Raw genomic sequence first — 26,757 nt, forward strand, 5'->3', positions numbered from 1 at the left:
TTACACAGGCTGCAGGGTGTGCAGGGAGGAACATGATTGTGTATCTGGATAGCACTATTCATATTCCACCCTGCACACCCTGCAACATGTGTAACTTATAAGTGTTCTGTATTTTAAGGGACGAGTGGCAACCCCCTACCCCCCACTATTAAACAGTTACTGGAACTGCTACTGGACAGGATGTTTTTATTGGCCATATGTGCTGTATAAATGTATTTGTAAATTGTATCATGTGAGTCTCCTTCACTTTACAGTAAAACAGCAGAATAATAGAATAATATATATACTGTATATTAGTGAATCAACATCAGTGAATCATCTGCATTACACAGATAAATATTGTATAATACAACATTTAGGGCTAGATTACAAGTGGAGCACTAAAATATTGCACGACCGCAAACGGGCAAAAACTCCTGATAATTAACCAGCCATTACAAGTGATCGGTTATTGCTACTGCGAACTCGTGCTAGCACTTAGCACCCATAAAATTAACCAGAGATCAGATCTTTGGTTAATTTTCTAAAAGTGCCCCAGATGCCCTCAAAATAGAGGTCATTGTAGTTAATTATAAAAAATAAATAAAAAATTGTTTAAATAAAAAACGACTGCACTATGCAGTTTTTGGGGTCTAAAGTTGGGGGGGAGTAAGTTGTAAGAAACAAAGACGGCACTGAAAAGTGCCTTTACATTGCGGTCTATGGGAACTGTGTGTTCCCAGTAAATATATATGTATATTCACATATTAACACATAAATCTATATAACAACTAGCAAACTAATTGTAAAAAAGGGTTTACAATAGAGTGTAAGAAGTCTAGCTCTGCAAAAGGAGGAAACATTATACGAAACTCTGCAAAACTAGTGGGAAATGGGTATATCATTCCATTACATTCACACTGTTAAACTATAATAAGGGAGAAAAAAACATCCACAAATGATCATTCATACACAACAACATTAGGCTAAATATAAAAACACTTGAACCAAAGGGCGATAATAATATATCTCTTGAAAATATTGTAGTGCCAGTGGATCAGCCAACAGTGATATATTTAACTATATAAGGTGTCCTTAGGAAATGCTCTGTCTCTCCTTTGTGTTTTAACTTTGCTTACCATGGCCTAACTTGATTCTCTAGCATAATCATTATTTGCTTATTCAGCTCAGCAGAATTATACTTTAAAAGTAAATGTAAATTTAGCCCTCGGATTGTAAGGGCTTATTATATAGTTAAATATATCACTGTTGGCTGATCCACTGGCACTACAATATTTTTAAGAGATATATTATTATCGCCCTTTGGTTCAAGTGTTTTTATATTTAGCCTAATGTTGTTGTGTATGAATTATTATAGTTTAACAGTGTGAATGTAATGGAATGATATACCCATTTTCCACTAGTTTTGCAGAGTTTCATATAATTTTCCCTCCTTTGTCAGAGCTAGACTTCTTACACTCTATTGTAAACCCTTTTTTACAATTAGTTTGCTAGTTGTTACTTGTTCTTTGTCCAGTCTCTGCTACAGGTTTATATTCCCACTTCAATAAGGTTTAAATTATTAACTATTATATTCTTCACTGTATACAAGTGAAGCAACGTATTGGAATTACCTGTCCGATATTTACTCTGCCCCCCTACCCTGTCTCTTTGTACATTAAAGATAAATATATATGTATATCAGCCAATACATACTATGCATATATATTTACAAATGCTGCAATCGCTGCGCGACTTACCCCCTTCGTCTCTGATGGCATCAGAACGAGACACTCATTGGAGCCTATGGAAGTGCGCTCTTCTGAGCGCAATGCTTCGAAGCAGAAGGAATGCAAGCTTGCCTTCGCTTTGCTGTTTACTTGTAATACCAGCGCACATTAGTGTGCGCTGGTATTACACAGTGGAGCGCAATTATTTCTTTTATGAAAGTGATATTTAGCGCTCCACTTGTAATCTTGCCCCTAATATTTTGTGCATATTGAGTAAAACTTACATTGGCTGTTTGGGAGTGGTCAGTTCTCCTTTTACCTGTTTAGTTGATTACTGCTGCTGCAAACTATCTCTGGATTGTTTTTTTTTTTCTCAAATGCTGAACACTGTGTTATATTTATTTACCAAAAACTGATATTTTATTACATTAAAGCGCTCAGAAAGAAATTCATTTTTTTTTTTATTATTATTATTATTAATTTATATACAAACTGCATTATTTTATAGTAAAAGTAAGAGTATTGAGCTTCTCTCAAATTCTCTTGAGGATTCTCTTGCAGGTGATGTCTCCCATCGTCATAACCTACAAACAAAGATAGAAATATTACAATAGTCTGCAAAATGATCAGTTAAAGGGACATTGTAATATCATATGTTTGATTATGTGTAGTATAAAAACTAGCAATTTCTTTTTATTATTTATTTTGTCCCCTTTTCCTGGTAATTGTAGACTTTCCTATGCTCCTGAGTTTCTATAAAGTTATTAGTGCTACTAAGTTGTAACGTGGGTTTCCCCTATGTAATCTCTTCTGTGGAGGACATAAAAAAAACTAATTTGTAAAGTAAATTTGTGCAAATAAAAGAAAAACTGCTACAAATTAAAATGAGCTACTGTGCACTTTGAATTTGACTTTTATGTTAATTTAAATATATGTTTGTTGGGTCAGTGAAATGTATTGTAAAAGGGACAGTAAACACCTTGTAATTACTAGACATTTCTATTTTGTTGCTTTAGAATAACGTATCAGTCTTAATGTTTTTAAAAGCAATTAACATCGCTTTTACTGCAGTTCTTTTTCATTAGCCACCCATCATTTCACCTACTTGGAGGAGCCAATCAGGGCTTTAGCTCACAGACAACAATGCTAGTCGCTGTCATAATGTTAGTATAAAGTGAGTTGTTTTGTAGTTGTTATCTGATAAAGCCAATTAGGGCCACATATGTAGCAGAGTTAGTCTTGAGTCATCAGAAGGTGCATTCCAAGTTAAAAGTATTAAAAATTGCTCAATTTTCAGAGCACAATTACATGAAAATGGGGCAAAATAAATAACGGAAGTATATTGTGAAGATGTTTCATTATGCATGACTAAATATTATATATAAAAATATCGTCATTTTTTCTATGACCCCTAAAATGTAATTGAATAGGTTATAAAATACATCAGTAAATCTTTCATCAACCATAAAAAAATAAAAATGACCTTTGGCTATGACCTTGAGTACATAATTTAAACTGTTTGTACACATGTCCTTATGATCAAACACTCACTGGCATGGAGAGAAACTATTCAAATTCCTTGAGGACTATTTTTTCTAGTATTATGAGTCTCTGGTTCATATCCAGAACCCTGCATAGTGACAGAAACGGCTCACAAGGTAAAATGATCCTTTCTAAAATTATTTGAGGGATCTCACGGTACTAATGAGACTTCATAGATCATCTTTTTAAAGTGGAGAACTTTGGATCATAGGGCCCGGAGAGTAACAAATTAACATATAAATAAATAAATGCACAGTAATCCAGAAACAAGTCTTGTTAATTCTAAGGGATAGGAAAGTCAAAATGAAAATTCTATTCAGATAAAGCATTTTATGTTAAGACACTTTAAAATTCACTTTGGTCCAGGCACCAATAAACATCTAGCTGCCACTAGTGTAGGATATGTGCATATTCTTTTTCAACATGTGATACCAAGAGAACGAAGCACATTTAAAAATAAAAGTTAATTTAAAGGGACATGAAACCCAACATTTTTCTTTTGTGATTCAAATAGAGAAAACAATTTTAAACAGCTTTCTAATTCAGTTCTATTATCTAATTTGCTTCATTGTCTTGGTATCATTTGTTGAAGGAGCAGCAATGCATGGGTAAGCAAATCACAATCAATATATATATATATATATATATATATATATATATATATATATATATGTAGCCACCAATCAACAGCTAGAACCTAGGTTATCTGCTTCTTCTGAGCTTGCCTAGATAAACCTTTCAGCAAAGGATAACAAGAGAAGGAAGCAAATTAAATAATATAAATAAATTGGAAAAGTTTTTTAAAATTGTATGCTCTGTCTAAATAATGAAAGAAAACTTGAGTTTCATGTCCCTTTAAGTGTCTTAAAATTACTTGCTTTATCTGAATTGTGCAAGTTTAATTTTGACTTTACTAGCCCTTTAAGTAGCAGAAAAGGCTAAAAATCAATTTAGCACAGTGGTGTGAAAAAGGCTTAGTAGCGAAGGGGTTAATAGGGCTGTAAATACCCAAAACGTATGTTGATAAAAAATGGTGAAATATTGTGATATAAATAACTACTAATATGTTTAAATATAATCTCAGTTAATGTTACACATAGATAATTTCAAACTTACATTAGTTAGAGTGTCTCCAGATAGTTCGGTAATAGATTTGATTCCCTTGAGATCTAAGATCAATTTATTATCACCTTCAAGTTGGGCAACAGTCTGCAGGATGTGAAACAGAAGAAATTATTATTAATTTTACGTGTATCAAAAGTTAGTCGCTTTAGGGAACATAATTTTTTTGACTAGTGCTTTCATAAAAATAAAATTAAATTAAATATCGAAAGTAACAAACAGAAAAGTATAATCAGTATGACTTTTCTCCATCCAATTAAAGATAAATGCTCCAAGGAGGAGAGCATAGACGGAGGGGAATTTGACCCCTATTCGAGGCAAAGGAGGTGAGGCGGAGCCTGTTGCCGAGGTATTTAGTGGGGCAACGGAAGTCGTTCAGCCTCTTTAGCCTCTCCAATCGCAAGGAGAAGTTCTTAGTGGCTTGTGATTGTAGAGACCTGAGAGGATGGACGGCTTGCTGGAGCAGGTTTATCGGATGGTGGCGGCAAGAGGAACAGCATGGCTCAGGGATTACCTGGCTGCTGCCAATCTTCCTGGATCCGAGGATGGAGGGAGCAGAGACGGCAGGCCGCAGAGGCGGTAGAGGCCTCCAGAGAGACTATCCCCCGACATCCTTGGTGGCGGGAGGAGTGGAGATGGCGGTCCCCATTGGGGGGGCGGGTCCAGAGGCCTGTCAGCAGATCGAGGCAGAAGAGAAGTGAAGCCGGAGTGGATGGCGAGACTGATGGCGGATGCCGGGCACTTGAAGGAGGTGCCTATCCGGACAGGAGCTACAGCAGGTAAAAGAGCCAGACGAGGTGGTCTGGACCTTGATCAAAAAATACAGGATGGCAGACGGGAGACTGGGATAGCGGCATGCATGGAAAGGGACACAGCGGTGAAGGGGACTCCCTTGGCTTCATCAGACTGGCAGGAGCAGCCGGAGGGGAGAGGAGGGCAAAATGAGAAGAGACTAGAGGGAGGAGGCAAGGAATCTCAGAAGGTGGTAGAGGGTAGGAGAAGGGAGGCTAGACCGCAGGAATTATGGGAACAGATGGGGGGGGTCAATCACAGGAATTAAGTGCGCAGATGGGGAGTCAAGTAGCTCCGGTATCAGCCAGGAGGGGATTGAGGAGCACAGGGAGAGTGAACATAAGGGATCAAGGAAATAAGGCACAAGACGAGGATGGGTGTGGGGAGGTGTTAGGATTACTTAGAAGACAGGCAGCTGGGGCTAAGCGGAGACGTGGGGGCAGAGGGAATTCAAAGGAGAAGGGGAGGGGCAGTCAGAGGGGAGCTGGTAATCTAGGCAGGGGAAGGGGGAAGCAAGCGAGGGGGAGTAGTAGGGAGGGGATTAATGTTTCATCTTTATTTTCCACAGGTGTGGGGCAAGAGACACTGAACCAAGTGGGCGGTGGGACAGAGATTTTTGTGGAACCGGCAGGGCTGGACCTGGAGGGTGATGCACTGTGTTTTGACTACACATACAGTGATCTGGAGTTGGAGGATCCTGGGGAAGGGACTTCTGTGGGACCCATGGGCCAGCGGCAGGTAGGGGACCTGGCTGCACTAGAGCAGCTGCTTAGGGCGTTGTCGCCAGGGCAAAGTGGGCAAGGGGGTACAAGGATAGGAGGGTCAGGGGTCGGGTCTAGAGAAGGGAGTGTTAGGAGAGAAGATAAGGGGGGGAGGCAGGATAGGGTTCTCACTGTCTCCTCTCCACAGATACGGCCTCAGGGCAGGGATGTCCAGGTGTGCCACAGTCCACAGAGGTCGGGTGCTGAACGCCGGCGGGAGAAATCTCGCTCACCCAGGGAGAGGATGAGGCATCGTCCAGAGAGATGTTCCCCTACGTGGTGGAGGCTGGAGAGGACGGTGGACAGGAGTGGGAGGAGGAGAAGGTCCAGATCACCATCTCCAAGAAGGAGTGTATACAGGCCCAGAGAGCGGGAGGCCAGATCACAGCCGGAGGCCAGGGTGGCAGATCATGTGGGGGGACCTGGAACAGTGGAAGCAACAACGGCGCCCAGAACCACAGGTGAAGGTGCTACCAATGCAGTGAGTGTGGATGGGAGTGAGTATGGCTTAGGTGTGGCGCAGAGATCATTAGTGAGCGGTTTAAGGGATCTGCTGGTGCAATTCGAAAAGCAGCTGGAGGGACAACAAAGGAGCATAGCGACGGCTTGGGGTGTTGGGATAGGAGCGGGGGTTCCTGTGTCAGGAGAGGGGGCAGGGGCTGAAGGAAGCGGCCAGATATCAGTGGGGTCCGCGGGACATAAGAAGGATGGGGCTAGTTAAGAGGAAGTGGTGAAGGTGCCGGAGAGTGCATTGAGGAGGCCGTGCTTGTGTTCGAATGGACTGTTAGGGATACATCTTATGCAGGAGGTAAAGGAGAAGATATGGAAAAGGGAATTTTTGGAAATATTTTCTCTCTTACCCTTTGAACAGATGATGGAGATCAAAGAAGACACAAAGGACAAAGAAAAAAAAGAAGAAGAGATACCGGAAGTTGCCAAAATCACTTTCCAACTGGTCTAGGGCATTTTGTATACTGGCGGCGGTGATTGGCGAGAAGTTTCCTGATTAGTGCTCAGCACTGTTTTGTTACTATGACGAGATCGCGGGGGCATAAAGCACGTATGGAGGATTGGCGTGGTGGCGTTACGACGAACAGTTTCATCAGCGCCTGGCTGTAAAACCAGAAATGAGATGGGATGATAGGGATAAGGGTATTTGAGTTGATGATTCAGTTGCGTGGTTCCGAAGCTCCATTGGAGCGGCCAGGGGTTCCGCAGGAGAAAGTTCATCCATTGGTACCTCGGGAGGGAGTGCGGCAGTGGCCATCAGAAAAGGTCTCTGTTTTCAGTACAACGAAGGCCAGTGTAAGTTTGGGAGCGGATGCAAGTACAAGCATGCCTGCTCCGGTTGTGAAGGATCCCACCCATGGGTCAGGTGTTTTAAGAAGGGTGGGGGAAATGGAAAGTCAGGGGAGGATACTCCTAAGGGCCAGGACCCCAGTGAAGGTAAAGAAGATGGTGCCTTGGTTAGAACGGTTCGCTAAGATTAGGGGGAAAGCTGAGGACGCGGAGCTTTTGCTAACGGGGTTTAGTTCGGGGTTTTGGATTCCATTTGTAGAAGGGGGGGGTATAAAATCTCAGGTAATTTAAAGTTGGCTAGGGAATTCCCGGAGGTGGTCCAAGGGAAGTTGGATAAGGAAGTGGCATTGGGGAGGATGGCAAGTCCGTTTTCTCGCCCCACATTGGATAATTTGAGAGTGTCCCCTTTGGGGGTTGTCCCTAAGAAAGTGGTGGGGCAGTTTCGCATGATTCATCACTTGTCTTACCCAAAAGGGACGTCGGTTAACGATGGCATTGATCCAGAAGTGGTGGCGGTGAGGTATGCGTTTTTGAAAAGGCGGTTTGGTTGGTGAAGGAGGCAGGTGTTGGAGCTTTGATGGGTAAAGTGGATGTGGAGACTGCCTTACGGCTGTTACCAGTGCACCCAGTGTGCCATCATTTGCTGGGTTGTTTCTTTGGGGGTGCCTTTTATGTGGACCTTTGCCTGCTGATGGGCTGTTCTATATTGTGTGCGTACTTCAAGAAGTTCAGTACCTTTGTAGAATGGTTGCTGAAACAGGTATCTGGTCTGTCGGCTATAGTCCATTATTTGGATGACTTCCTTTTTGTGGGAAGGGCCAGCGACTCAGATTGTGTTCGATTAATGGAGCCTTTCTTTGCAGTGGCGGAAGAGTTTGGCATTTCAGTGGCGCATGAGAAGACAGAGGGACCGGTTACAGTGTTAAGTTTTTTGGGTATTGAAATTGATTCTAGTAGAATGGAATGCCGTTTGCCGATGGACAAGGTGGTGGACCTGAAAGGTTCAATTGGGGATGCTTTATAAAAGAACAAGCTTCAGCTCCATGAGATTTAGTCGTTGGAGGGCAAACTTAATTTTGCTTGTAGGATTATCCCGGTGGGGAGAGTATTTTGTAGGAGGCTGTCACTATCTACGGTTGGAGTGCAGGATCCTAGACATTGTATCCGGTTGGGGGCTGACCATAAGGAAGATTTAAGGGTGTGACTTGCATTTTTGGATGAGTTTAATGGAAAGGTGTTGGTGCAGGAGAAGGCTGTCTCGAATGAGGAGCTACACTTGTTTACGGATGCAGCAGGGTCAGTTGGGTATGGGGCATACTGCCAAGGGAGTTGGTCTGCAGGGTCGTGGCCCTTGGAATGGAAAAAAGAAGGGTTGATTAAGAATCTAGTTTTTCTGGAGCTATTTCCGTTGCTGGTGGCATTGAGGGTATGGTTGCAGGACAGGAAGGTGGTGTTCCATACGGATAATTTAGGAGTTGTATTCGCGATTAACAAGTTGACATCTAGCTCACTGCTGGTTTTGCGCCTGCTTAGGTTGTTTGTATTGCACTGTATGCAAATGAATGTCTTATTTTGTGCTGTTCATGTGCCAGGTTGTCAGAACGTTATTGCTGATGCTCTTTCTCGCTTCCAGTGGGCGAGGTTCCGGGAAGTGGCACCTGGGTAGAGGAGGAAGGAGTCAGATGCCCGCTAGAGCTGTTGCAGTTGAAATGTTGGATTTGATCAGAGTGGCCAGGGGAGCGGTATCTCAAGGTACTTGGGTAGCGTATGTGACAGCTCGGAGACAGTGGTTTCAGGTTTTAAAGGGGAAGGGGTTCGGGTCTTTCAGGGATGGGTGGATACAGGGGCTGTTGGCGGGGATTGGGGAATGGGATTTGAAAGGGTTGTCAAGGTCGGTGGTGAGAAGGAACGTGGCAGCGATGGGTTTTCTTTTCATACTTTTGGACGGGGAGGACTTAATGAAACTGTTTGTGATACAGCTAGCTGTGCGAGGAGCATGCAAGGGACAAGTGCATAAAGATAAGAGGAGGCCAGTGGTGTTTGATATATTGAGGAAGTTGGTGGCTTCATTGGAAAACGTGTGTTCCTCACAGTTTGAAGATCTTTTGTTTCGGGCTGCTTTTGTGTTGGCATTTTTTGGTGCATTTCACATATCAGAAATGGTGGGGGCTAATAAAAAGGACATTGGGGGACTTCAGGCCAGTGATGTTTCAATTATTGAAGGGATGTTGTGGATTTGGCTGAGAAAATAAAAAACGGACCAGGGAGGTGTGGGGAGGTGGATTCAGATTAAGGAGACGTTGGGTGCGGTTGCCCGGTGGCGAATATGGCAGCCTTCTTGGCAGTACGGCCGGCTGGGTTTTATCCGTTGTTTATTCATAGGGACGGGTCGAGTCTATCGTGTTTCCAGTTAATGGCATTTTTTAGGCAGACGTTGGTGAGCTTAGGATATTCAGCAAAAGCATTTGGCACCCATTCTTTTCGGATTGGGGCTGCTACTGAGGCGGCCTGCCTGGGTTTGGGGGAGAGTATGATTAGAAAGATTGGTGGTTGGAAGTCTGGTTGTTTTAAGTTATATGTTAGACCAGAATTGAGAGTTTAGAATGTTTCTGTGCCTGGTTGTTAAGTTATCTGTTAGACCAGAATTGAGAGTTAGAATGTTTCTTTGTCTTGACAGGTCCTGTGCACTGTTGGATTGTGGGACATTCCTACATTTATTGGGCCCGTAAGGCAGCGGCAGTCAAGGATCATGGCACGCAGTTGAAGTTTAATGAGGAGACAGTGTTGTTAAGATGGTTTGAGATTTGAGGGCTGAGGTGGGATCAGTTGATTAGGAAGGTGGTGGATTACGCAAGATTGTTTTGGCCTCCAGCTATTTTGGTGATACATGCGGGAGATAACGATTTTGGCTTCCCGTCACAAAAGGAGCTGTTAGATAGGATCAAGAGGGATTTGGGAAGTTTATGGGATTTGTTCACTGAATTGGTGATAGTGTGGTCGGACATTGAACCTCGGTCAGTGTGGAGGGCGGTATGGGATTTTAGGAAGCTGGAGGCCTCTAGAAAAAGATTAATAGGTCAGTTAGTAGTTTTGTGTCCAAGATTGGGGGGCTTGGCATTCGCCATGTGGAGTTTGAGGGAGAGACAGGTCGTTGCTTCTTTTTAAAAGATGGGGTGTTAAAGGCCTTAGCCCTTGATGGGCTGTGGCGGGGGTGCTTGTTTTAGATCTGGATGTTAAGTGAATTGGTACCTCCCTAAAGAGGCGGGAGAGATTGGGGGGGGGATGTACCTGGTGGTAAGCCGGGGGAAGGTACATCTCTGTGGACTAGCACCTTATGATCTCAGGTTAATATGTTTGCTGGTTATTGAAACTTGTTGAATTTAAAAGATTTATATTTATTAAATATTTTAATAAATGCGGGCTGCGGCTTTTCACCCATCCATGTGTCAGAGATTTTATTTATGTTGCGGAATGTATGCCTATATGGGGTCAATGCTCCCTGGAGGAGAGCATAGATGGAGGTGAATTTGACCCCTATTCGAGGCAATGGAGCAGGCTAGAGGAGGTGAGGCGGAGCCTGTTGCCAAGGTATTTAGTGGGGCAATGGAAGTCTTTCAGCCTCTTTAGCCTCTCCAATCGCAAGGAGAAGTTCCCTCCCTCTTTTATTCGGTTATGTTGCAGCAGGGCGGGGGTGCTTGTTTTAGATCTGGATGTTAAGTGAATTGGTACCTCCCTAAAGAGGCGGGAGAGATTGGGGGGGGTTACCTGGTGGTAAGCCGGGGGAGGGTACATATCTGTGGACTAGCACCTTATGTTCTCAGGTTAATATGTTTTCTGGTTATTGAAACTTGCTGAATTTAAAAGATTTATATTTATTAAATATTTTAATAAATGCAGGCTGCGGCCTTTACACCCATCCATGAGTCTTTATTTATATTGCGGAATGTATGCCTATATGGGGTCAAAAGGAACTAAGACACACATATTAATTACTCATTAACAGTAATGACCACTGTTTGTATCAAAAAGAATATCTTTAAATAGTAACACTACTTTTATAATATAAATTTATATTTTGATTCTGAAAAATTACCATTTAATTGCAGATTTTAAGAATGTTGATAGATAAACAACAGAATTACAAGCATGTGATTTATTTTGTAAAGGGCAATAATAGTGAAAAAAATAACATGCAGTCATTTGTTCCAATCAGCAGTCACGCGACTAAGGTTTCTGCTAGGAGCCAAAAATGCTCTACGGGTCCTGAGCAGTATTATTTCTACTGCGGGTTTAACCCTTATGCAAGATCAATAGTCTTATAATTTTATTCTCTAACGAATAAGATAATGTCATTTTTTGACTGTTATTGCCCTTTAAAGGGATATCAAATCTAATTTTTTTCTTTCATGATTTAGCTAGAGCATTAAATTTTAAGCAACTTTCTGGGGGGCGTGTCCTAGCCGCATCCATGTCCAGACGTGATACTTAGCTGCTCCTCTGGTGGTTATCCACCACTTTCAGAACTATAGCTAAATATTTGTACTACATATCGACTGAAGAAGATGGTATGCTATTTCTTTCCTGATATCTACAAGCTAGAACAGGGGTTGCCAACCTTTCGGACCTTAGGGACTACTAAACTCACAATTTTGAATCCCGTGGACAACTAACATGATTTTTTTTTAAACCTGTATAATGTGTGTGTGTATATATATATATATATATATATATATATATACACACACACATACTGTACACAACTAGTATAACCATAGCTAAATTTACATTATGTATATATTTAAACATTTTTAAGAATTATTTTTTGGAATTAACTAACTGAATGACAGAACTGAGAGACTACTTCCAAATGACAGATGAAGGGTGAGTGCCAACTTTTGAGCTGGAAACAGAGAGGCAGAAAGTGGAAAAAAATAATTATGTTTAAAAGGACCACAAGACTTTCAAGTCACCTCCCCAGTTAGGAATTATTCAAAACTACTTATGATCATGGACAGACATTAGAGTCATAAATTAAGTTTATATCAGAAAGCTCTCAATATGGATGTGAGCTAACCACGACTGATGTTACGGGCAATTACTATAATAATTAATATTTAATTTTTTTTTTAAAAAGACGGAGGGGAGGAAGACAAACAGTGATGTAAGTCCATCTGAAGGAATTAGGAAAACTGCTACAAAGAGAAAGGTAAAGGGAAGAAAATAAATGAAATATGAGAAAAAAGGTTAAGATTTTCTTTTTTTATATACTTTAATTCCACTATTTCAAGCCAAGACTATATAAACCTCTGCTGGCTATAGAATGGAATAATCTTCCTCTGAATAATGCGCCGGGCGGGAGGAGTTAAAAATACAATCTAGCTACGCAAGTTGCGCAGTACTACGCAATGTGCATAAGGAGATTGTAATTTAACTCCTCCAGCCAGGCACTGTAGGGAGTTGCGGCACAACAGGGGTGACACCATCAGAGGAGATGAATTCCTGCTTGATGGTGTTAAGGACCACCAACATCTTCTCGTGGACCACCAGTGGTCCATGGACCACTGGATGGCGACTGCTGAGCTAGAAGACCCTAAACGGCTGTGACTGTAAGCTGCAGCCTGTGTCGCCATTTTACCATCTCCCCCCCCCCCCCGGTACCATACTTAGCCGGGTAGAGTGGTTTCTTTTGGAACCTAACATAGCCTCAGAGGATTTTACAAGTGCAGGAGAGGTGGGCAATATTATTTGCAAAGCATGAAAAGCAAGAGTGCATTAACCCACAATGGAGGATGAGATAAATGCCTTACTGCAATTACTGGCTTATAAAATGGAAAGACAGCACACCTCCCTCATGGCGACGCTGAGATCTGACAGAGACGATGACAGAGAAGAAGTCCAGAATCCCACTCAGAGTTATGCTCTACTACTGTGCTGGAGTCAGGGGCCGACTTATTCAGTGATTGTCTTTGTACCTCAGATGGGACTGATCATGTAGATGATCCACCTAGAGATGCTACAAGGATCCCGACTAGCTCTACGCAACTGACCCCCCTGCTCAATTCATACTTACGCAATAGCGTTTTGCCCAGCAGTTACGAGCCGATACCAGACCACCTGAAGATGCGGCTGGTCAAGAGGAGGTCCTGGCTAGGCCTTAACCTGAAACATACTACAACTTCCTTGCTGGGTACTGCTGAGGTCTCATCAGTGACCGGGTTGCCAAGGTTCCTAGATGCCTTATCATCAATGGCAGATCGATGCCACTGGAACTGTCAACACCTTGGAAGTGAACCTGTTCGGATCAAATACCAATACTCCTGCCATTACAAGCCAGTTGGTATTGGGTGAAACAGCACAGGAATTTATGGTGGCCTAGATCCATGCTGTCAGTTATACAGGGTCTGACCTATACTAGAACTCCTACTATAGACGTTAATCTGCCTCACTACTGTATCACAGTTATTGATGATTGCCTTGTGGTTTGATATGTACATCTGTGATGCCTATTGGGTTTCAGGGCAGCGGTTGAGATCTTTAACTTTATATAAATTTGGGGATCTCTTTGTTGTAACCAATCTTTTTTTAGCAGCTTATGAGTAATTATAACCTTATCTAATTTCCAGAAATACTAAGTTCCTTCTCGCAACTCACCTCACATATGAGCATCACTTGGGACATATACATTGTCACATATTAGAATGGCTTTCTCTTACTTAAAGGTTAACCAGGCCTTTGATAACCTAATGATATATAACATAATATGGTTACCGGAAACATATAACACCGGCTTGTGTATATCACTTGGTGCATATGCTAAATGTTATGTAAATCTGACATCTATTTACAGTTCATTGCACATATAGTTGTACCTGTATGAGTCTCAGATCATGTACCTTATCATATATAGATTGTATAAACCCTGAGATTTGTTTATAGCAGAATGCTGCGCTACCTGTCTGTATTAGACAACTATCTAATGTTCTTCAAGGGTAATATAATTTATTTTTCTACTCTCCTACCTGAAACCCATGTAGCAAGTATTAACATTTCCTGTTTGACACTTGATCTTGTGCCTATCTGATGGTTCACTTTTGTACAGGAACTTTGAGCTGCTTACACCTCGCTTCAGTAACCTTAGAACATCAGTTAGTTAGGTCAAGCACCTGGCATCATTTTTCGGGCTCATAATCATATGTAATCTTACAACCACAACATAGTGCCCTACTATAGGCTATAAAGCTACATAAACCTCTAGACCTACACTTGCGAATGTACCTCAGTTTTTAATCTCCATGTACATGCACAGCTTGAGGTGATGCTAAACTGTCCCTGGCTTTATTAAATCATCTAACACCTCTAACATTTCAAATTTAGTTTATTACACTCACTGTTATGAAAATAATACACTTGCTGGTCCTATTATAGTGTTACACACAAAGGACCCCTTAGAGGGGAACAGACTGAACCTTTCCATATATATATGATCATAATGTCTTATACTAGAGAAAACCCTCATTATAATGCCAGAATAAGTTAGAATGTTATGTACTGACTGTGTTTCACCTCTTTTCATATAGCTCAACTAACATCAGGGATTCCTCTAAACTCTCCATAACACACAATATCCATCCTTATTCTTTCATTTGCTCCCTTTCTTCTATATTTCTCTGTGCCCACCTACCTCCACACAGATATTCTGTTTCAGACATTCCTACCCCTCTGTAAATCTCTATTTATAACCCCTACTCTCAACTATCAAAGATTTATAGACCGGAATCTTCTTTACACCCCCCCCCCCCCTCTAAGCGGCTATTGTCCGCTGTTCCCCCCAATTTGAAGTTAAATAACTTCCTCCCACTCGCTCTTGTAGGTACATTAGTCTTTTAATATCCCTCATTTCTCTCTTATGGTGAGTAGACATTAAAATCATCCTTTAGTGAAAACCTATGAGTACCATATATCATATATAAATAAAAAAAATGAGGCTTCCTAATACAGTCACAAGACCCACTGTACAAGTTTCGGAACCCTACCATTTTCTTCTAATATGTCAATCTTTCCCCACAAATAAGCTACAATGTCTTGGACACTCATGTATCTGGTTCTTATTTTATCATTATTTTTCTTTACATTTAAGACACCAGAGATATGGTACTATATTGTGTATAAGTTGGGATTGCGACTTTGATTTCTGTTTGTATACCTCAATAAAAAAAATTAAGCAACTTTCTAATTTACTCCTTTTATTAAAATGTCTTTGCTCTTTTGGTATATTTATTTGAAAAGCAGGAATGTAAACTTAGGAGCTGGCCCATTTTTGGTTCATCACCTGGGTAGAGCGTGCTGAATGGTGGCTAAATGTAGCCACCAATCGGCAAGTGCTACCCAGGGTCTGAACCAAAAATGGGCCGTCTCCTAAGCTTACATTCTTTCTTTTCAAATAAAGATACCAAGAGAACAAAGAAAAAATTATTATAGGATTAAATAAAGTTGCTTAAAATTGAATGCTCTATCTGAATCATGAAAGAAAAAAAAAACGGTTTCATATCCCTTTAAGGATACAATAGATTTTTTGGTATAATGTAAGCTGAGAATGAAATTAACTTTTGATTTAAAAACACCTCTTTACTGGACAACACAATTTAACTCAAAATTTATTTTCATAATTTCACACATGGAAAAAATAGATATAATATTTATATTTCTATTCTAGAAAGAAAGCACCTGCAATTTCTACATTCCTTTTAACTAATACATATCACAAGATTTATTCCAGAAATGGTCTATTTAAAGGAACACTAAATATCTTATTATAATACACTTATCAAATATTATATCAGCAAAGTCTAAACATTCTTAAAACAAATCAACATCTTGTTTGATGCAATCCTTTTTCAAAATCCAAATTCCACCGACTATTTGCCTTTTTTTTTGGAGTAGCCAATATATTAATTGTATGTTAATTCAACATTTTATGCTGATGTATTTTAATAAAACCAGATAACAGAGCAAAGGATCATCTCACCTTAAACTTCTCCCCTGTTAGGATCTGTATCTCAGCCTCCTCACCAATTGTAAATTCGTTATGTTGAACATGGTCCCCTGTGGTTGCTGTTAACTTGAAATGTTTGCCATTCTGCACAATCTCATAAATATTCTTCGAAACCTTGATTTTCTGGATCAATTCATCGGAAAGACCTAAAAGAACAAGAAATAATAATAATTTTATGACTGGGAATGCAATAATAAGTTAGGGCCACCATTAGCATATGCTGGGCCCTGGGCAAGACAAATTTGTGGGGCTCCTCAGCCCAGCCCCATTATGCCCTGCCCCCTGTATGGGTACTTTAGTATAATGTAAGGGGTTTGCTCTAACAAATCATTATGCAGTTTATTTATCTTAGTAATGTTCATACCCTCAGAGCTGCAAATTCCATGATAATATTTATCCTCCATGTCTCTCATGCTTCTATATAGTCTATTTGGGTAAGTTATGTTTATTGTTAGTCCTTCCTTAGCTCCAAATAAGGAACGGGGTGGGTGGAAATTGACCATTGAAAAACAAATGCAGCAAACAAGGTGATAATATAGAAAAGAAGAGGCGGATCCATCCAATACTTCCAAAACATGGCTGTCAAGATTGTGTACCATAGGTGGTAATATATCATCTATCCAGTTGGATAAGGGTTCTAATATAGATTCCAACCCTGATATAATGGGTCTACCCTTAATATCTTTAACACCTTTATGGGTTTTGGGGAGATGATTTGGATTCTCAAAGTTGGATCAGAACTTAATCTTGTATATACCTCATTTTCTCTTAATTGTCTGTAGGACTCATTTACATACCAGTCCCTATCACATACCACAATACTATTTCCATTATCTGATAGTTGTAGAGCTTTTTTTTCATTGTAAGTCAAATTGGATCTTTTATGTTTAACTGTAAGATCTTCTAACACCCTTTTGTGAAAAAAGCTCTAACTGTGGGCCTCTTGTTCTGGTGGGATAAAAGTTAGATTTTTGTCTTTTAACAGGCTTTTTAGTCTGTTTCCTTTCGAGCTGTTCAGATGTATCTGCTTCAAGATCCACCACTTCAGCTTTAAAATGCTTTTTAATAGTTGTCTAATGAAGCGATTTACATCAAGAACAGTTTGAAAAAGATTAAAATCACCACTAGGACAGAAGCCCAAGCCATAATTTAATACTTTTATTTCATTTTTGTTTAATGCATAAGAAGACAGGTTTAAAACAGCTCCTTGTAAACTTATTTCTCCTTCTGAACTAGCTGTCTCAGCTGGTATCTGTTTCTTGCTTTTTTGTCGCCTTTCTCTATTGTACCTCCCCCTTTGTTTATATCTCCCTCCTTTTGAAAATCCTGTTTCTCTGGTTCACCTTTTTTGATATTTGATTGCTTTGGTCTAGTTCCTATTTCAATCCCTTGAGCATTCAGTTTTTTTGTGGCACCTATGTGTGTATCCTCTCTACTTTCTGTCTCAGATTGTGTGTAACCTTCTGAGGTCTCAAAATCAGTTTCTATAGTAATTTCACTATTTTCATTTTGTTCATTTTCACTAAATGTGACCCTTTTATTTTTATTCTTATTTGCCTTTTACCTTGCCTGTATCCTCTCAGATTTTTAACCTGAGATTCAGTACTCTGCAATTGACTACTTTGGCCTTTGTCACCTGACTTGTTTTGCCATCTGTTTCCCTTTCTAGTGTGTTTCTGCCAGAGATATACTCTATTATTGGCATAATCCTTACTATCTCGCAAAAATTTGTAATGCTTAATATTAATCACTAATTTCCTTGCTTCTTCCACTGCCTCTTGGAGCATGGTATCATATGTTACATATTCAGACACTTCTTTAAACTTATTCATTTCAATTTGTATCTTAATTATTTCTTCTTTAAGATTAGCAATTTGTTCAGTCTTATATTTAATAAGAAGTCCCATAAGCCTTATTGCACATTCAGTAAGTATGCTGTTCCATTCTGCAATGAAATCTTGGCTATCCACTTCAAACGCTGGAAATTTTCTCAACCTGAGACCTCTTGGTACCATCCCTCTCTTTATATACTTGTCAAATAACCAATTATCTAGACGTAGTCTCTGTTCTTTATTCTTTAACATTTCCATAGTATGAAACAGATCAGTTAATTTCAAATTTTCAGTATCATCCTTAAATAAGTCCTCCAAATCAATATTGTCAATATCCCATTCATCTGTCGTTTTTAGTGAGTAAAATTCAGTGTGTGACTCCATTTCTTTTATTTTATATTTCTCTTAAATGGATTAAAAACTTTTCTTTAGTTGTAATCACTCTTTATTATCAGTGTATGAAAGCTTAAAAGAGGCAGCTTCAGGCTATATTAACTTTATCCGATTTTCATAGCCTCTATATGTCGTGCAACCAAAGGACAATAGAGAACAAAGCTGGAAGGTCAATATCAATTTTCTGAAAAAAATGGCTAAACCAGGTTTGCCCTGTGCAATGTCTTTAGTCCCTTAGCCACAAGTACATAAGGTGCAGTGTGTTATTCCCCTTTTTTTATATAGCAAGCTTTATATGAACTACAGGTACAGGTTGCTAAATGCCATTAGATACACTCTCACTCACCCCGCTCTTCATGCGGCAGCCTCACTTGGTCTGTCCTCCCGGATCTGACTCCTTTCAAAGCAGAAGGAAGAGGTCTTACCTGGTGTAGAGTGTCCGCTTGCAACCTCCACAGTCGCGGTTCCTGTTGCGTCCCAAATTTCACAGCTCGCCCGGTCACAGCTGCACCTGATGCTGCCTTCCAATTTGGGATGTGATCCTGAGAGCAAACTCCTTCCTGTTTGCAAGTTACATGAAGTAGAAAAGAAGAGGCGGATCCATCCAATACTTCCAAAACACTGTGAATTTATTGTAATTTTCTTTCACAAACAATTGTTGCAAAAAACTTCAGAGACACACACTTAAAACTATAGGAGCTGATGTGAGGTCCGGTTTCAGTCTTACATGTTTCGGCGGATCCTGACCGCCTTAATCATAGACGATACCTGAACCTCTACACCTGTAGCCTTTTTACCTGTGTACAGGTATACGCCCTCAAACATTTACTCCAATCAAATGTATACAATAGGATTTAGCCTCAATTGGCTTGACAGCTTGGAAAAAATTATATTAACTTACATAGGTTAATCTTAATCCTATAAGTGTCTTTATGTAGCATTTTATAGAAAGACACAGCTAGTGTTGAATTGCAAATTCAACTTAAAAGAAGGTACTCATTTTTAGTCATTTACAACGCCAACTTCTAACACATCTATTAAAGACACATACAGAAAAATCATATACAGAAAAAGTTTTTTCAGCAGTTGAGGCTGGGTTTGAACTCACAACCTTTGGGTTAAGAGGCTTAAGCACTATGCCACAGCATCCCCATAGCTATTATGATACATTTAATATAGCTATATAGCCTTTATTTAGCATTAGTTTCCTTATAGTAGCTAGGTATCTAGAAAGTTACTTTTATGCAGTCTCGTTTGTTTATATATGTATACTATTATTGACTCAATTTTAGCTTTAAACTTCCCATATATAGAACTAACGAAAGTTGGGGTTGATAGGCCAAATGTTGCTAGATTATACTACTCTTAAATTTAACTATTTATTACTCCAGCAATTAATGATGTCATGTTCTGAGTTAAATCCCTCTGGGACTAATGTCTTAAATACAAAAATCCAATATGCCTCTTGTTTTTTTAGAGTATTCAGCCTGTCACCACCTCTGTGTGACTTTTGAATGTGTTCAATGGCTGACCAACTGAAGGTACTTAAATCCTGATCATGTTCCTCTATAAAGTGGGATGCAAGAGCAGAGCATGATATATCATTTTCTATATATGAGATGTGCTCTTGAATACGAGTTCTTACATCCCTTGTTGTCATTACTATGTACTGTTTTTTATGCTCTGTGCATTCAACTAAATAGATAACATGATCAGTAGAACATTTTCTACAGCCCTTGATATCATATTCTGATCCAGTAGTATATGACTTACAAGTCTTGGTTACTTTGATATACCCACATGCTCTGCATCTTTTACTTCCACATTTGTACACTCCATTTGTATGCAGCCAGGAACTTCCTGCACCCCTTTCCTTATTTTTAAGTTCACTGGGAGATAGTATATTAGCCAACGACTTACTTTTTTTATATACAAATCTGCAGCCTTCATCAATTATTGGTTTTAGGGTACTATCTCCATAGATTATAGGCAGATATTTATTTATAATGTCACAGACATCCTTGTACTGATCTGAGAACTGGGTAATAAAGAGAGGTCTGCTATCTTTCTTATCTGTTTTCTCTTTTATTTTCAAGAGATCTTTCCTGTCCATTTTACTCACTTTTTCTCCAATGCTCATTACTTGTTGTCGATTATAACCTCTAGCTACCATTCTTTCTGTTAGTTCTGGCCTTGCTCTAACAAAATCTCTATCTTGGGAGCAATTCCTTCTGGTTCGCATCATTTGACCCTTTATTATCCCCTTGATGACATATTTTGGGTGATTACTTTTGGCGTGCAATAAAGCATTGCCCGCAATCGGTTTTCTATATAGGTCTGTAATGACTCTCCCATTTTGTCTATCAGCAATCAAAACAAGGTCTAAGTAGCTAATTCTTTCTTTACTCCAGTCAGAGGTAAATCTCATACCAAATCTATTATTGTTAAGATAGTTTAAAAACATATCCTTGCCTATTTCGTCACCATCCCATACAATCAACAGGTCATCTATAAATCTCTTATAGAGAAATATAGAGCCTTTAAATGGGTTAGCATCATTGGTAATGAGACTTCTCTCTAACCATCCCATAAAGAGGTTTGCATATGAGGGCGCAAACCGCGCCCCCATAGCAGTCCCCTGTTATTGCAAATAGAATTCCCCCTCAAACATAAAATAGTTATGTCTAAGGAGGAACTCTATAACCTCCAGGATGTAGCTCTTAAAGTAAGGATCGTAGGTTGTTTCAGGATTTAAGTACCTCTCTATCTTGGGAGCAATTCCTTCTGGTTCGCATCATTTGACCCTTTATTATCCCCTTGATGACATATTTTGGGTGATTACTTTTGGCGTGCAATAAAGCATTGCCCGCAATCGGTTTTCTATATAGGTCTGTAATGACTCTCCCATTTTGTCTATCAGCAATCAAAACAAGGTCTAAGTAGCTAATTCTTTCTTTACTCCAGTCAGAGGTAAATCTCATACCAAATCTATTATTGTTAAGATAGTTTAAAAACATATCCTTGCCTATTTCGTCACCATCCCATACAATCAACAGGTCATCTATAAATCTCTTATAGAGAAATATAGAGTCTTAAGGACACAACAAATGTGTTGAATATTTTTGATGATTTTGAGTGGAGAGATGCCTTCAGCTGGCTTTCAATAGATGTAGTATCACTGTATTCTATGATTCAACATGAATTAGGCGTAAAAGCCATTGAATATTTTTTAGATCTTGAAACAACCTACGATCCTTACTTTAAGAGCTACATCCTGGAGGTTATAGAGTTCCTCCTTAGACATAACTATTTTATGTTTGAGGGGGAATTCTATTTGCAATAACAGGGGACTGCTATGGGGGCGCGGTTTGCGCCCTCATATGCAAACCTCTTTATGGGATGGTTAGAGAGAAGTCTCATTACCAATGATGCTAACCCATTTAAAGGCTCTATATTTCTCTATAAGAGATTTATAGATGACCTGTTGATTGTATGGGATGGTGACGAAATAGGCAAGGATATGTTTTTAAACTATCTTAACAATAATAGATTTGGTATGAGATTTACCTCTGACTGGAGTAAAGAAAGAATTAGCTACTTAGACCTTGTTTTGATTGCTGATAGACAAAATGGGAGAGTCATTACAGACCTATATAGAAAACCGATTGCGGGCAATTCTTTATTGCACGCCAAAAGTAATCACCCAAAATATGTCATCAAGGGGATAATAAAGGGTCAAATGATGCGAACCAGAAGGAATTGCTCCCAAGATAGAGATTTCGTTAGAGCAAGGTCAGAACTAACAGAAAGAATGGTAGCTAGAGGTTATAATCGACAACAAGTAATGAGCATTGGAGAAAAAGTGAGTAAAATGGACAGGAAAGATCTCTTGAAAATAAAAGAGAAAACAGATAAGAAAGATAGCAGACCTCTCTTTATTACCCAGTTCTCAGATCAGTACAAGGATGTCTGTGACATTATAAATAAATATCTGCCTATAATCTATGGAGATAATACCCTAAAACCAATAATTGATGAAGGCTGCAGATTTGTATATAAAAAAAGTAAGTCGTTGGCTAATATACTATCTCCCAGTAAACTTAAAAATAAGGAAAGGGGTGCAGCAAGTTCCTGGATGCATACAAATGGAGTGTACAAATGTGGAAGTAAAAGATGCAGAGCATGTGGGTATATCAAAGTAACCAAGACTTGTAAGTCATATACTACTGGATCAGAATATGATATCAAGGGCTGTATAAAATGTTCTACTGATCATGTTATCTATTTAGTTGAATGTACAGAGCATAAAAAACAGTACATAGGAATGACAACAAGGGATGTAAGAACTCGTATTCAAGAGCACATCTCATATATAGAAAATGATATATCATGCTCTGCTCTTGCATCCCACTTTATAGAGGAACATGATCAGGATTTAAGTACCTTCAGTTGGTCAGCCATTGAACACATTCAAAAGTCACACAGAGGTGGTGACAGGCTAAATACTCTAAAAAAACAAGAGGCATATTGGATTTTTGTATTTAAGACATTAGTCCCAGAGGGATTTAACTCAGAACATGACATCATTAATTGCTGGAGTAATAAATAGTTAAATTTAAGAGTAGTATAATCTAGCAACATTTGGCCTATCAACCCCAACTTTCGTTAGTTCTATATATGGGAAGTTTAAAGCTAAAATTGAGTCAATAATAGTATACATATATAAACAAACGAGACTGCATAAAAGTAACTTTCTAGATACCTAGCTACTATAAGGAAACTAATGCTAAATAAAGGCTATATAGCTATATTAAATGTATCATAATAGCTATGGGGATGCTGTGGCATAGTGCTTAAGCCTCTTAACCCAAAGGTTGTGAGTTCAAACCCAGCCTCAACTGCTGAAAAAAACTTTTTCTGTATATGATTTTTCTATATGTGTCTTTAATAGATGTGTTAGAAGTTGGCGTTGTAAATGACTAAAAATGAGTACCTTCTTTTAAGTTGAATTTGCAATTCAACACTAGCTGAGTCTTTCTATAAAATGCTACATAAAGACACTTATAGGATTAAGATTAACCTATGTAAGTTAATAGAAAATAGATATTTTTTTCTTTTTCCCAAGCTGTCAAGCCAATTGAGGCTAAATCCTATTGTATACATTTGATTGGAGTAAATGTTAGAGGGCGTATACCTGTACACAGGTAAAAAAGCTACAGGTGTAGAGGTTCAGGTATGGTCTATGATTAAGGCGGTCAGGATCCGCCGAAACATGCAAGACTGAAACCGGACCTCACATCAGCTCCTATGGTTTTAAGTGTGTGTCTCTGAAGTTTTTTGCAACAATTGTTTGTGAAAGAAAATTACAATAAATTCACAGTGTTTTGGAAGTATTGGATGGATCCGCCTCTTCTTTTCTACTTCATGTAACTTGCAAACAGGAAGGAGTTTGCTCTCAGGATCACATCCCAAATTGGAAGGCAGCATCAGGTGCAGCTGTGACCTGGCGAGCTGTGAAATTTAGGACGCAACAGGAACCGCGACTGTGGAGGTTGCAAGCGGACACTCTACACCAGGTAAGACCTCTTCCTTCTGCTTTGAAAGGAGTCAGATCCGGGAGGACAGACCAAGTGAGGCTGCCGCATGAATAGGGGGGTGAGTGAGAGTGTATTTAACCGCATTTAGCAACCTGTACCTGTAGTTCATATAAAGCTTGCTATATAAAAAAAAAGGGGAATAACACACTGCGCCTTTATGTATGTATATATTTATTCAACCCTCAATAAAAAAAAAAAAAAAAAAAAGAAAAAAAAAATGCAGATCCTTTCATCAGTGGTAATGAAAAAATAATTATACTATATTATTCATCTGTAGACATAGCATTAGTGAACAACAATGCAGTTGTGAATGATTATTTATTGCTATTAATAACTGTTATGATCAATAATATATTGATGAATAACATCCCTCCCATTTTATCACATTGTCTTTTCGCCATCATTTTACCAAATGGACATGCTTTACCAAATAAAACCAGATTCAGATGTCTAATTAAAGAATATTTTTTTGTTTAGTATTCATAAACCACTGTTTTACAGAATACATTTTAATATGATCCGATTAATAAAACACATTGAATTATATTATAAAGCATATTATGAAAATACAGTATTTAAGATGATCAATAAATATACTGCTTTTCCTAATATTTATTTGTTTTAGGATCTGTAGCAACTTAATGGTCCAAACTGTATATACTGTATGCATCATCTATATATTGATATTTCCCAGTAGTTGTGTTCCCAGTTTAACTTAATTTAATAGATTTAATTAAAAGAATATGAAACACAAAAAAACAAACAAAAAAAAAAAACATCAGGGGTGTTATGGGAATTTTATAAGTGCATCAAGGATATTTCAAATTAAAAAAATGCTGATTGCTGATAGAGATATAATAAAGAAGCAACAGCAAATTATTAATGGGACTAATGGCAAAATAAAATGTCCTAATTGATTAGAGCATTTTATCACTAGTGTCATTTTCCAAAGGCTTAAACAGCTAAATCCGCAGCACATTGCAACTCTTAAAGGGACAGTCTACGCTAAAATTCTTATTTTTTAAAGTCTCAGATAGATAATACCTTTACTACTCGTGTTATATTAATATACTTTATAATGTTCAAACCTCTAAATGTCTGCCTGTTTCTAAGCCACTACAGACAGCCTCTTATCACATGATTTTTTTATTAGCTTTTCCCAACAAGAGACTGCAAATATATATGTGCCATATAGATAACGTAGTGCTCTATCCTGTAGAGTTGTGCAGGACACTGCACTAATTGGCTAAAATGCAAGTCGATAGATAATAAATAAATATCCCTGAGATAAGTAGGTTGTCTGCAGAGACTTAGATACAAGGTAATCACAGAGGTAAAAAGTGTTGGTTATGGAAAACTGGGGAATGGGTAATAAAGGGATTAACTATCTTTTTAAAATGACTGAGCATGTGCACAAGTTTACAGGGTATATGTATACTAGTCTCTGATTGGCTGATGGATGCCACTTTATACAGGGTGCTGGCAAATGGGGGGGATTAATTATTGTATTGTCATTTTATTTTGTACTTGCTAAATATATAATTCTGTTGTACTTAGTGGTCCTTTAAGTGGAGGCGATTGTGGCTACATAGATATGCCGCTCCTAATAAGCTCAATGACTATCTCCTTCTCAAAGAAGGGGCACTCTGTTACTACTTCCGATGGGGGGGATTTAGAAATTTGGTTAACCTCTTTGTCAGGATTTAAAAATATATTTTATGAGAGATGTTAAAATATAATGCCATAACAGGACTAGTTAGTAAGAAATTTTAATTTAAAATCTTCTATTTATAAAGCAGAAAACCGATAATGAAATCATTTCTATTTACAGACATAGCAATAATTTAAGTCAAATGTTATTTGTCACAGAACAAAAAGCTGTGACACATTAATGTAAAATTATAGATGTAGGGAGCAAATACTTTTCAGAAAATAAATAAATAAATAAATAAATAATGGTTTCCCCATAAGTATATTTCGATTATAAAGTCATATTTTGGATCTCAGAACTATAAGAAAATCTTACATTTTATGTTGGTTGTTCTGTAGCAGTAAAACTCAGATTTGCTGATGCTTTGAACAGGTACAATAAAAAATAAGAGATGTAATCATTTTAAAGGTATAGCAGAACTTACCAAAGAATTTCATAAAAGGTTCAACGTTTTCATTTGATACCTGCTCATACTTTCCGGTCATTGCCATTGTTGAAGGTTTTCAGTGTTTGTAGGTAGTGAGTAAGATACAGATACCCAAACATCAACTCCTTCTAACTGTTTTTTCTTATTGCTCAATCTGGTCACCAGTGAAATAATTTCTAATTTTACACATCTGTTAATCATTAACATTTTCCGCAGGCAACGCCAACTGTACTCTCAGTAGTGAGTGGAGTAATCATCTGGGCAACTTCCAAAATTAGATGTGAACTTAAGCAAAGGGTTAGGAGTTATTTCAGTTCAAGCTTACATTTGTATCACTGCAAAAGTGAAATTGCATAAAAACTAATGCAGAATTTGATAACAACTTAAATAAATATGAAACAGTCTCGTCCTAATAAAAAAAAACACTGATTAGTGGCTTATAAATCATTGCAATATGTATAAATCATTTTAAAATTGATTTTTTAAAATGCAATTTGTGCAGTGCCCATTCCTTCCTGTC

General features: G+C 38.7%; 1 protein-coding gene across 1 annotated transcript; it reads right to left on the minus strand.

Moving 5' to 3' along the window:
- Window positions 1–2,153: 2,153 nt before the first annotated feature.
- LOC128648304 (fatty acid-binding protein, liver-like) lies at window positions 2,154–26,414 on the minus strand. Its single transcript, XM_053700922.1, has 4 exons — window positions 26,235–26,414; window positions 16,251–16,423; window positions 4,368–4,460; window positions 2,154–2,293 (listed from the first exon to the last, which is right to left on the minus strand). Exons 1-4 carry the CDS (start codon window positions 26,299–26,301, stop codon window positions 2,243–2,245), a joined length of 384 nt encoding a protein of 127 aa, XP_053556897.1. The 5' UTR covers window positions 26,302–26,414; the 3' UTR covers window positions 2,154–2,242.
- Between the last annotated feature and the right edge of the window lie 343 nt (window positions 26,415–26,757).

The sequence above is a fragment of the Bombina bombina genome, chromosome 2 (assembly GCF_027579735.1).
Source record: "Bombina bombina isolate aBomBom1 chromosome 2, aBomBom1.pri, whole genome shotgun sequence".
In the NCBI taxonomy this organism is placed as follows: domain Eukaryota; kingdom Metazoa; phylum Chordata; class Amphibia; order Anura; family Bombinatoridae; genus Bombina; species Bombina bombina.

Bases quoted from the DNA above. Each gene is read 5' to 3' on its own strand.
- LOC128648304 (XM_053700922.1), bottom strand. From the start codon at position 26,301: ATGGCAATGACCGGAAAGTATGAGCAGGTATCAAATGAAAACGTTGAA. The intron at 16,424-26,234 runs GTAAGTTCTGCT...TTGTTCTTTTAG, and splicing joins ACCTTTTATGAAATTCTTTG to GTCTTTCCGATGAATTGATC. The intron at 4,461-16,250 runs GTGAGATGATCC...CACATCCTGCAG, and splicing joins TAACAGGGGAGAAGTTTAAG to ACTGTTGCCCAACTTGAAGG.